Below are 12587 nucleotides of genomic sequence, written 5' to 3'. Positions count from 1 at the left end.
GTTTGTATTTATAAGGGTTTGTTTAATAACCTCTGAAATGAAGCTGATGAATCGCTACAGTGGAAGTCACTACATGAGGGAGATTTGAAAAATTAGTCTAGTTTACAATCTAGCAGGAAAAGGTATTTTGGAGTGAAAGAAAAGCCTTATTAATAGGATCAAAGAAATATAAAAGCATATTTAAATAAAGGGCAGTGCCTTAAGTTCAAGTGATTGCCAGGAAGTGAATTAGAAAGACATGTAATCAAACACAGAGACTGTCTACTCCAGATTATCTGGCATATGCTGCATGCTTGACTGATCTATCCTATTTCAGTCATTTAAGGTCATTATTCTCTGGCAAACAGGCAGCAAGATGCTTCCAGGTGGGTTCTGTACAGGTCCTGACATCTACTGTCTTCAGGTCTGCCAGGCAGAACACACTACCCAATAGTGGGAGATGTTAAAATAGCTTCATTATTTGTTACACCATGATAAACTCCTGTGTTTGGTGTATACGGTTTGCATCAAACTGCAGCAGTTTTGCTTAAAAACAAACAAAATTTGCATGAAAAAAAGGGAAAAAAAAGCTTTACAGATGTTTAGTGTAAATTTAACTACAGATAAATTGAGTAATGGCTAAAATCATTAATGTAATGCAGAAGAGCTCTGGCTGAATTAATTTTAAATGCTTTCTGAGTTACTCTGACCATCTCCTTTAACCTCCCACCTTCTCCTGCAACTCTGATTTCTCACTCAGTTTTCCTTACAGTGTCTCCTCTGGGCAGGCACCTCAGCCCTTACTTTGAGAGGCACTGGTGGAGGCTCTCAGGATCCTGAGTGTCAGTGCAGCCCTCTCAGAAACTCAAATGAAACACTTGCCCACCTATTTCTGCTGATGGACAAACAGTATTTACCCCAGGATGCAGCACCAGGTTATCCTCAAGCATGTTGCTGTTGAAGTAAGCTCATGCTAATGCTAATTTTGCTTTAAGGGGAGGGGGGGAACCTGTACAAGCCTATCTGGACATGATTATGAATGAATTCTGATCCCATTTTCTCCAAGGAGATAAATGACTTGGGATTTGAAAGCAGATGCTTTTAATTACTGATTTGCTTTGTTTGGTGGGGCCCAGTGCAGCACCTGTACATTGTTCTTTCTGGACAGATGTACTGATGCCCCTTTTGCGTGCTCAGATCCATAACACTGAGATAAATTATGAAGGGTTCTTGGCTTCCTCCATTGAAAATGTTTTCAGCTGTCAGAGATATCTGTTTCTTGTTACTGGTTTTAGTGCTTTTGAAGGGAAGACTAAACCACTGACTTGTGTATTCTGTTATAAATGAGAGTATTCTCCGATGGAATCCACAGAGAATGAGGGATGGATCTCCTTGGTCTGTTAGAAAAGCTGTGCAGGTATTTAGTTTTCCAAAGTACTTCTAGAGAGTAAAAGTTTCTTTCCTACAAGGATCCTAACATGTCAATTCCTAGTCCACTGATTTATATGAGCTCACAAACTTAATTTAAAAGATTAATCAATAAACAAGGTTAATAACAATCAGATATAAGTGGCTAAGACACCTAATTGCCTCTTAAAGTAATGAGAATTAGGGCACAAATGTATTTTTTCTATGTGGCCTGGATCCTGGCAGCTCAAGGAGATGGCACAGGAAAGAATCTCCCCCGTGTAACTGACGAGATTTTATCCTGCATGTTTAGTTTCAAGCTTAAAAATATCAGGGATTTCAAATCTGGTGTTCCCTGGTAGAGCAGAAGGGAGGCTCTGTGTACCTCATGTTACTTCACATAAAAAGAAGTGAAGGACTAAGTTTTTAACAGAGAACTCTTTACACTGAAGTATTCCTGTGGTATTTGAAATAACAGGTGCTAAGAAGCGAGCAAACAAAAACTCTGATGTTTAAGCGCCCTGATTAAAATGTCTCTTTTCACTTGATAGTTCTTAAATCCCATTTCTTGTGATTTTTTGTGGGGGTCAGTGTCACTTCAGGGGGGTCTGGCCCCTGGTTGGAGCTGGCTGCACTTGGCTGGGGAGAAGCCCAGGCAAAGGGAGTTGTGTGAGCCCTTCCCTCTAACCTTGCTTAGAGCTAATCCTTTATATTAAAGGCTCACCAGATTTGGCTCAGAGTCCTCATTAATCACCACCTCTGCCCATCACAGATGTCTTAATCCTACTACTTCTTCATTTACTGGTGTGTTTACAGAGCAGAAACGACCTAAATTACCACAGGAATATTTAAAAAATGGTTTCACTTTCCTTTCCCTTGGAGACACATCACCCTCCCAATCAAGTCATTATTTGTCAGTGCCCCAGCTCCTGTTGGGAACAGAAGTGCTGTTTGTCACAGCACACAAGTGACAGAGAGCCTCAGTCACACACACAGGGATCGTGTTCAGCTCCTACAAAGTGACCTTGTTGGGCCATTGCACTAAATTGGTGCAAATCCCAAACTTGGTGCCACCACTCAAAGTCACTTAACTTCAGTCAGATCAGTTTCATTAAAGCTGATAATTTATCACACTGAATATTCTAAATTGCAATTTACGGAGATGGTCTATAAATGAAACTAAGTACATTTGCAGATGACTTGGATAATAACAGCTAAAAAAATAGTGGAAAGCAAGCCAAGTGCAACATTCACCCAAGATTTAATAGTAAAAGCTGTTTTTCTGTCCTCCCTCTGCTACAAATCAAAATAGACTATTTTTGCAATGGGCAGAATGAAACCCAGTTTGACATTGTACATGGCAAATGCTACAAGAAATGCTAAAATAAACTCTTGCTACCTGAAATAAAAAATAAATATACATTTTCATCTGGATCATGCCAAGCCCATTTTCTGCATGCTGAAGTGTTTCTCAGCCAACCACTTTTAGCTAAATTAATATCAATATAAGTAGATTTTTTTAGCGTAGCATACACTTCATTCCAGAATTTGAAAAAATGTGCTCCATATTGAATAAAGCCAGTATAAATACATTCGGTAATGAGGTCAGATTTTGTTAGAACATTTTCAAGTGAATTAGATAATTTTGTCAAACTATTTAAATGTCTCAGCAAACCATTTGGGAAAATTGACTGCTGCACTTGGTATTGACTTTGGCAAAGGACAGTGTAACATAGGGCTTTTTTTGTTAAAAAAAAAAGAAAAAGCCTTTAAATCAAATTCTGAATCTCATGTCAAACTTGAGTAGACTATTTGTACTCTGCCTCGTGTAGTTTTTGGCATCTCACACATTTGATGACTCAGTAATTAGATTTCTTGATAGTAATCACTTGGTTCCTGCCACAGACTGCCCGATGTGATCCAGCCTTGTCACGGTCCCCATCCCCAGAGCAGGAGTTCTCTGCAGACAGCTGACAATGGGGCAAACCCTCTGTGTGTGCCACAGCTGCAGCAGTGCCATGCAGGGAGGCAGGGGGAGGGCTCCCTTCCCACTGCAACCCCCAGGTATATTCCAGGAGGGATGGCACTGCCAGGAGCTGGCCAAGCTGCCAGCATGCCTTAGCGTTGTGAATTTGTGTTAAGTGATTTTGCCCAGTTAAACGGATGGATGCTTTCAACAAAACTCTGCTAAATGAAACTCAAGGATTATTAATTAGTTCACACAAAGTTTCTGCACTTGCAATTAAGATGTCATGTATGGGCTGCATTTCAGCAGTCATGAATAATGTAAGCATAAAGCACTAAATACAGCAGAAGGATCTTGGACTGGGAATGACAATGCTGAATGAAGATTATTTTGAGTTTAGAAAATGGTATTTGAGATGCTGAAAAATTCCAAGTAACTATGTCATGAAACTGGATGCCCTGTTTTAAAATAACTATTCAGCAATACATTCCAGACTCCACTCCCTGACGTTTGGCTCATGGCTAGGAATCTGTTATCTCACTCCCCCATTTTGTCACAGGATATTTGGGCAAAGACTTTACTTAGGTACATGAGCACTGAGATAAGAAATCAGCACTGTTGTCTCCTCAGAGAAGGAATCCAAACTTCACTAAAGCTGGAATTGGCAGAGACAATTCTGATGGAAACTCTGGTGTGTCTGCAGCGGGAGCTCAGTGAGAGGCTCAGCCCACTGCCCATGGTGCTCCTGCTGGAAGGGAAGTGCTGTGCTCTGGAATGGAGACACCAGGGCCAGGAATGAGAATTCATTTGGGGGCTTCTGACCCCTCAAGCTGCAAACTTTTCTGTTGCCCTCACCCTGCTCAGGCCTTTGCTTTCATTTCTTATTAGCAGCACCAGAACACAAAGTGCCTTAGAAACAAATCCACCTTCCTGACAGCCTGCTAAATCCTTCCCATAGTATATCCTTACTTTATTTCATTCTTGGTTGGGATTTTTGCCTTAACTCCCCTAGGAACCAACTCCAAGAGGAAACAGCTGAGCAGCACACCGGGAGCAGTCAGAGGGAGGGTTCCCACTCCAACAGGCTCAGGCAGTCCCATTGTGCAGGAAGAACAGCTCATGGATGACCTTCACTTTGGAATGTCTGTCTCCATTCCTATTTGATCTACTGCCTTCTCTGCTACAGAAAACTTCCTGTTTATCTGGAGTAACTTCCAGTGCCTCCTGTTGGCCACGATTCTGCCATGGGAATGAGTCTGCCAACAGGAAATACAAGGTTGGGAATGTGGCAGGGCAGGAGCAGGGCTGGGCACAGGCATTTTATGGGACAAGGACAGGGTAAGTGTATCCATCATACCGGGAGGGGGACACTGGTACTGCTACTGGCCGAGGTCAGAAGAGAAGGCTGAAGGAGCAGAGGGCACAGAAGCTCAGCTTGCTGCAGAATTCATTCCCCAATTAGGAAAATAAGAAGGACTAGTTTTCTCCTAATTGAATTTCCTCAATCAGATTGTTCTTCAACCACCCCAGGTGTAAATTTCCTCACCACACCTCTTCCATGCCACACACACTCTGCCTTCTGCCCTTTGCTTAAAATCCTTCTGGGCTTTCCTTGCACCATAAAGAAGAAGGGAAAGGTCAGTCACTGGAGGGGATGGGAAAACTACATTTAATTGCTATATTTGCTAAAGGACATCAACATGTTCCTAGGGAAAGAAAATCCTTTAATCTTTCTGTATCTTAAATTCCCATCAGTAATGTCAAAACAGAGTCTTTTCCCCATCCAAAGTGCTGGGAAGTAAAACTCTAAGTATGAACTTGAATTTGTAAGTATGAATTGAATGAGGCCAGGCACCAAAGAAATCTGAGTAAAAAGGTTAGAGCAGTTTTGTGGCTTGCAGAGATTCTTTACTGTTGAGATGGTATGAGAGCCTTGACACACGGTGCTTTAGAAATCTCACACCCTGCAGCCATGCAATTGTACCCCTGCTGTAGCAGTGCAATCCTACAATCAGTGGGATTAAACACCTTTCCCTGATTAGGATCTGGCCTGCTGCTCAGAGGTGCATTGCAGAAAACCTTATCAGAGAGCAAGGAAGTGAGAAAGCTGTGGGTCTGACACTGAGTGAGCCTTACTAAGGCAAACACAGCCTGATTCCTGAGTGAGTCATAGTTCGGGTTTTACCCTCTGAGAGGTTTCTCGTGTTAGCTGAGAAAAATTCTCTGTGCTTCTCCAAACCTATGAAAAGTCATCCAGCAAGAATTAAAAAAAAAATTAAAATCTAAATGTAACTGCATGCTATGAAGAAAAGAATCCCATTGTGTTTTGTCAAAGACAAGGACAAGGCCCTGAACAGCCTGATAATGATGTCCAAGTTTGCCCTGCTTTGCACAGGGCATGGCTGACATGACCTTCTGAGGTCCCTTGAAAACCAAATTATTCCATGATTCTAAAACAACCAAAATTGCTTTGTTTGGGCCAGTGTTTTCTTTTGAACAGCATCCATGCAAAGTAAAATAAACAATTCATCCTCCATGATCATGGCAGACCCAGGCCCAGCACGTCTCACATCACACACATACCCGTCCCTGGCACTCTCCAGCGGCGACTGGTGGTGATGTGGGCTGGGCAGGGCGGAGTCCAGGGGAAGGTGCCTTGAAGGAATGTCATGAGGAGGTGGCAGCACAGCTGGGGAGGGGCCGTTGTGGCTGCTGCTGGATCCACTGTACATGCCTGGAACACACAGCAGTTGCAAAACAAAGTAAGCAAGGAAGCATCAGTAAGACCCGCAGAGTCTCCAACTCCTTCCCTATCCCCCTCCCGACCTGAGCAGCACTCACAGCTGGGCCATGGCACTTTGGCATGTGGCTGTCTCCTCTCTGACCCGCCCAGGTGCTCCCGGACTCTGCAGAGCCCTCCTGACAGCCACGAGGGCTTGGTGGGACTCCCACTCTGCCTTTGCCATAGCTGTGAGAGAGAACCCGCAGTGCGCACGGGATGGAGCTCACACAGCAAAACAGACCATGGTACCCTGGGGTTTTGCTGTTCATTTCAAACTCTGTAATTTGACTTTCCATTACTAAGCTGCTGGACATCCCAGACTATTTACAAATATCACATATCGATATAAAGGAAACCCCAATAAATTAAATGCAAAGAGGAACAAGGAAAATTTTTTAATGAGATCATGAAAACAGGTTTGCTAATACAGAATTACTGAAGGAGTACTATTTCTGGGACTCTCCTCTACCAAGGCACCAATAGCCAAGTGCCTACCCATTGTTGAGGAAGTTTTGTCCAGGGCTCTTGGATGAAGATGCTGGAATTAAGTTTTTTTTCTCCCTTCTGAAGAGTGACCATGCACCAAGACAGGTCTCTGTGGTGACAGACATCACAGGACTGAAAGCATGGAGCAGGCAAATGCCACCTTATGGCAGGGGAAAAGGGCTGGCTCCTTGTCATGTTGCTCTGGGAAAAGTGTACTCCTTGTCCTTCCCTTCCCAGTTTTTCTGTCTTTCTCATCTTCAAGTTTTGCCCACAACACATCTGCTGCAGTTCTGTCCCATCCTCCCAGGGAATGTGCACATAGATGAGGACCAGAACTGCCACTCACATTGTGACCTGAAGGCTGTGAGCAGCGAGTGGGGTCTGCCAGCTCCCAGTGTCCAGCTCTGGAGCACAGAGACCCCTCTGGGGCCTGTCTTTGCCATATCTCCTCCTGTACCACTCACCTGTTCTTCCCCACTCAGTGTGTGCAGAGCTGCACATCCAGGACAGAGCCATGTCCCAGCTGTGTCACTGGCAGGGCTCAGGACTGCACCTCTCCCAAACCCTCCCAGTGACATGAAAATCCAGAGCTGTGGGGAATGTGTGACACCCCTGGGGGGGAGAAGCAGCATCTGAATGTCAGCATCTGTTTCTGTGTGTGACTGAAGAGCAGAACCACCAAGGCAAGATTCCAGCCACCTTTGTCAGGGGCTTCAGATGAGTCAAAAACCCCTCATGAACAATGAGTCCTCAGCTGCTGACAGATCTAAAGCAACAAAACTGAACCACATCATCTCTGTCTCCAGCTAGACAGAACATTTGTCAACCAGCCAGTGAAAACAACTTGCTTTCTGCACTGCACACCAGACAGAAGGGGCTTTAAGAAATCAGATGTTCCCAGGTGATGCAAGGATTTATTTGTCAAAGCCTCTTCTGGTAACAGTAAGTCAGTAGCAAGGATGCTACATTGTGGAAATGCTTTTCCACTGGTGGCTTCAGTGCATTTCACAATACAACAGTTTCCACTTCCCTCAGATCCTCACTGTTCATACATTTGATGTCAGGCTTGAAGGATGAGCCAAATTTGACGTCGACTGTTCAGTGTCACTTTGCACTTCAGCTCTATTTCCCACAGCATCAGGTCAGGTACACTGACAGCACAGCCTGGAGGAGAGTGCAGACCCTACACCAAGCTGTTCATGCTCTAAGGCTCCCACACTGCTGGCCCAGCAGTAACTTGTGCAAAAAGCTCCAAACCCCACAGAAAAGGGTCATCTTAGCAGTGTGGTGGCCAGCAAACACACTCCATGATTTATCTTTCAATGCCACCTCTGAACAGTTCATGCATGTTCAGGATGTCTCTCTAGCCTGTTCCTTAAGCTGATGAGAAAGACAGAGCAGCTGAGTACCTACAATCAGCATAACCCTCTAGAGGAGCAAGAAGATGTTTAAAAACTACCCCACAACTCTGTGTGGGCAGCAGCCAAGTCCCACATGATCCCTGAACTCAAACTCACCACATGAGAAAACCAAATTAAACTAGAATCCCTGGCACCTCCAGTTTCTGCCACCCCCACCCACTCTGCAGAGGAATTTACCCATCTGTGGAACTGCTGGGGTGGACACCCAGTGCCCACTGCTGGGCTGGAAGAGTTTCTAGCTGGGGACATCCTCTCCCAGATCTATCTTTGACTTCCTGATCACACTTCTCAGGGAAAAGGGCCCCTGCTTGGACCTGGGCACTGAGGCTCTCAGGGTTTGTCACCAGTGAGTTCTCCTGTCCCTACACCTCTGTGCAGCACTGCTCACACCCAGTTTGGCACGTGGTGTCCCTTGTCTCCACATCCCCCCAAGCCATCCCTGTGCTGCCTCACCCAGCTCCCTCCCCACCAACAAGTCAAGGGGGGAAAAGCAGTTACTAACCCAGTCGCAATATAATTTTCAGTACTTCCAAAATTTCTTTGACAGTTTTTCTTCCATTTCTTTCAGCACAGAGCACTAATATTCTGTGTACCTGAAATCACCCAGAAGCCTTTGGAGCTGCTGTGAGTGACTCCTGCAAGTGCAGCTCATGCCAGGCCTGTGCACCTTGGGCCTCTTCACACATTGACCACCTCAGCTTGTAAACAGAAGTCATCAATCAGTATTTTAAATGGCTTGGCCTTTAACCTTAACATCTGTGGCCAAAACAGTGCCCTGAGCATCTGTGACCAGCAGCCTTTTCCCCCTCAGCTTTATGCTGAGAGCAGGCAAACAACAATAAAACCCAGAGAAAATGCCTGAGTGGGACCAGAGTGACACCAGCTCTTGTCCACAGGCAGAGTTAAATGTGTGCAGCCACGATGCATTTTAGTTATGAGGAGGGAAAAAGGAGGAAGATCCCAGCAAACAATGGGTTCCTCTGACTGCAGAAACATTCCTCTGCTCACTGTCTTACCTACTTTGAAGTCAGACACAAGGGATGGGGCCTTTTTTAATATTTCGGTTTTTTTCTGTGATGGGCTTTCATCCCTGACATATTTAAAATGTGCTTTAACTTGGAGAAAGACAAAACTGAAATTCTCCAGGAATCCAAGAGATCCCTAAAGCCCAGAGCTCTGCACATTAATAATGTGGTTTCTTTGAAAAAAATAACACAAAAACCAAACTCAAAAGCCCAAACCATGAATGTTTTCATATTTCAAGTGGAATATGAGGACATCATACACTATATTTATCCATCTATAGCCTACATACAGAATTATAACTGATTTCTCAAAAAATATTACCTCAGCTTATTTGAAAGAGCACATGTGCAACCACTGCAGACTATAGGTGGCAGCAGGAATGTCCTCATGCTTTAATTCTGTAAGGATCAGCACTTTGGTTTATATGCCCTAAATAATGACACAGGAGCAGTTTTGTCTGTGGATTGTACTGCACATAAGATGAAGCAACTTCTGTTTCACTGTAAAACAGTCTTTCAAATCTTGATTTATTTTTCCCTGGCACTTGTTCATACTGTGCATTGATGGGGTCTCATATGGAGTGACCTGATGGAAGTATCAGGGAAGATTTACAGTTTTTTTACAACATCCTGGTGATGGATTGATATAATCAGCACAGAAATCATATTAGACAAAGCCAGAGTTATGGACAGATAAAATCCTTCATTTCACAAGAGATTCTCTGAAATGACACTGAGGGGTTAGGGATGGTCTGTTTATCTGTGAGCTAATAACTCTTTTCCTGTTTTATTGTTGTCACTTGAAATCTGAGGCTGTTTCTGAAGTGCAGCCTGCTCTGAGGAAAATGTCACTGCTCCTTCCTGGAAGGGGGAGCCAAGCCATGCTCCTGCTACACGGGGCTGTCAAGGGGACAGCACAGGCCACTGCTGCCCTCACAGACCTTATTCAGAGCAGGTGGCATAGGCAGAGACTGGAAATTAACCCCAAATCCCTCCAGCTTTCTCCCACTTTTCAAAGAGCCACATGTAAGCCCTGAGTTCAGACTCCCAGGGCAAGTACATCAGAATGACAGGGTATTTCCCTTTCTACTCCGTTCTGTTCACCACTTACATTCCAACATTTTAGTGCAATCTGAACTAGAAAAGAGGATAGGAGATGTTAAGCAAAATGCATTTTTTGTTTTGAAGATTTGGAGTAATCAAAAAAAGTAGGAGATTTTGGCAGAAGGCAGATTACAATTACACTGCTGGCCTTTGGGAATGCCTCCCTCTGCCACCTGCACACAGGACCTCAAAATGCACATCCCTGATTCAGGATCCTCTGCTGGGGTTCAAAACTGTGAAATTATATCTTATTTCCCACAGAAGGGAATGGAATCCTCTTTTTCTCTTCCTATAAAATGTATAGAAGTGTCTAAGGTCCCTGAAAAGGACCAACTCTTGTTCGAACCACAAGAACAAAAGAAAATACAGAAAGAAAGATTAAATACTAGAAAATGTTATTAGAACGTTTGACATTTCAAATTCAAGTTTTCTCCCATTCATGTATCACCATATTTTTTGTTATGATCCAAAGTGCATCACAACACTCAGCCTCCTCAGCTTTCCTGCAGCTCCTGAAGAAAACTCTCCTGGTGGGACTCTGTGCCAGAGCATCCACCTGAACTTAGCACAGCTGCTGCACCTGCACTCTGCCCAGGCCAAGGCTCTCTTTGAAAGGAGAACACATGGATGGAGACAGACTCTCTGCAGGGCTGCTGCCCCTTCATATGAAATTAACAGGAGCTATTTCTCTGACTAATGCTGAAAAACCAAAAAAAGCAAGGCCTTAGCAAACAACTCACTTAATTATTTCATATTATTTATTGGTCTGGAGTTTTTATCACCTTCCACAGTGACAAATCTTTTCTGGTTTGAATCCTCTGTTGTATGATGTATTTAGCACCACACTTATTAGAAGTATTCTTACCTGTAATTAAATCATGAGGACCTACAGATCTGCCACACTTCCCATCCAGGATGTGTTGTGAAGATGTGTGGAGCTGTTGGACAGCTAAGCACTCACTGAGTACATCTTGTTCAATATCAGTACAGGACTTTAACTACAAGAGGAAGATAAAAGAAACATTGTGTTACATAGTAAAACCAAATTGTTTATAATTAACTTCATATATCCCCTTAAGGGTTATATATAGAAGAAAGAAATGCCTTTCTTAGGAACTCAGTGTAATTAAGGATGTGCCTAGTACTTGGCACTTGTAATTAGATATGACTTTGGTTTTCTGAAGTGCACAAGTTAAGTGTGCTAATCTTACATGAACAACCAGTTTGCTTCAAAAAATAATGTACCCTGTGTTCCTTCAAACCTTCCTGAGTAATTGAACTGCACATTTTCAGGCTTTCTGTAGTTTCTTGGATTCTGTGGCAAAAGGTTTGCATCACCCTGTAACTGTGACACTTGGAAAGGCATTTGATAGAAAAGAAAAGCGTTTGTGCTGATGAGATTGGAAGTGGCAGAGCGAGGCTGTCGGTGATGGGAAGAGATTCCACTCGTGTCAGCTCTGCTCCATGGAAATGAAAGCTCTGGCAAAAGGCTCTGAAGCAAACTCTCAAAAACCACAATGTCCATCATATTAAAAACAGCAGGAGAGGAGAATTAAGAAAGAAAAGCATTTCTAATTCTCTTTCAAACATGCTGATGCTGCCAAGCTTTTGTCATAACAGAGTGATCGCGTTACACAAACAGCCATCATACTCTACAGCCATTAATAAATAGTTATTGTCCTTATGGGTACAGCCTCACATACCCATCTCCCCTGGGCTTGGGTATTCTAAATAAAGGGCCCAGGCAAACCTTCTCTGAATTCTGCTCTGCAGCCATTTGTGGGTTTGAGATAAACATCTGACATTTGGATCACAAGTGCATCTGCAGCCAATTATACTACTACTAAATTAACAGCTAACTTTCTCCTGTTTTGTTTCTGTAAAGCCTTTCAGAACAACCAAATATCACCACTGCACTAATCCTCTAAGCTATGAACAAAGTGCTCAGGATTCCTTTGATACAAGTCTAAGCTCAGGCATTTTGTTTTGTATCAGAGATGGCACATTCTGGTAGCATGTCTCAACCAAGACATGTTGGCAGAACAGCTTGTTAATTTTTCTTTCTTGGCTAGGTCATTTCCACTCAGAACTCTTGGGAAGTTGATACCAACAGACAACTGCCTTTCCTGAGTTATAACCAAAAACGAGCAAGTGAGTATAAACAGTCTTTTCCCTTTTTTCCTACATCTGAAATCCAAAGTAGGCTGTTCAGTAACACTGGGATTTACTTAGTTGTGAAAGGTGTTGGGGTTTTTAAATATATTTAAGTGAAATACTTGGGGGGGGGGGTTCTTGTTTCTTTATCAGCCAGGTTTGCTTTGATCCTTTTTAAGAGAGCCTGACCAAAACACAAACCACAAAAATCTGCTGCTTTTTCAGGTGCCTTTTCATTCGAGGAAAAAAAGTCACAGGATCAA

At 43.4% G+C, this 12587-nt stretch overlaps 1 protein-coding gene across 5 annotated transcripts in view; it reads right to left on the bottom strand.

The window, feature by feature from the left end:
- Positions 1-12587, bottom strand: part of GLIS1 (GLIS family zinc finger 1) — a 178551-nt gene that overhangs the window by 15606 nt on the left and 150358 nt on the right. For all 5 annotated transcript variants that reach the window (XM_030953190.1, XM_030953192.1, XM_030953189.1 and 2 more), the window contains exons 7-8: positions 11036-11168; positions 5936-6086 (exon numbers count right to left, since the gene is read on the bottom strand). In XM_030953190.1, coding sequence (XP_030809050.1) covers positions 5936-6086; positions 11036-11168 — 284 coding nt within the window. The remainder of the gene's footprint in view (positions 1-5935; positions 6087-11035; positions 11169-12587) is intronic.

The sequence above is a fragment of the Camarhynchus parvulus genome, chromosome 8, assembly GCF_901933205.1.
Source record: "Camarhynchus parvulus chromosome 8, STF_HiC, whole genome shotgun sequence".
NCBI classification, from domain to species: domain Eukaryota; kingdom Metazoa; phylum Chordata; class Aves; order Passeriformes; family Thraupidae; genus Camarhynchus; species Camarhynchus parvulus.
This window is presented reverse-complemented; position numbering and strand designations above follow the sequence as displayed.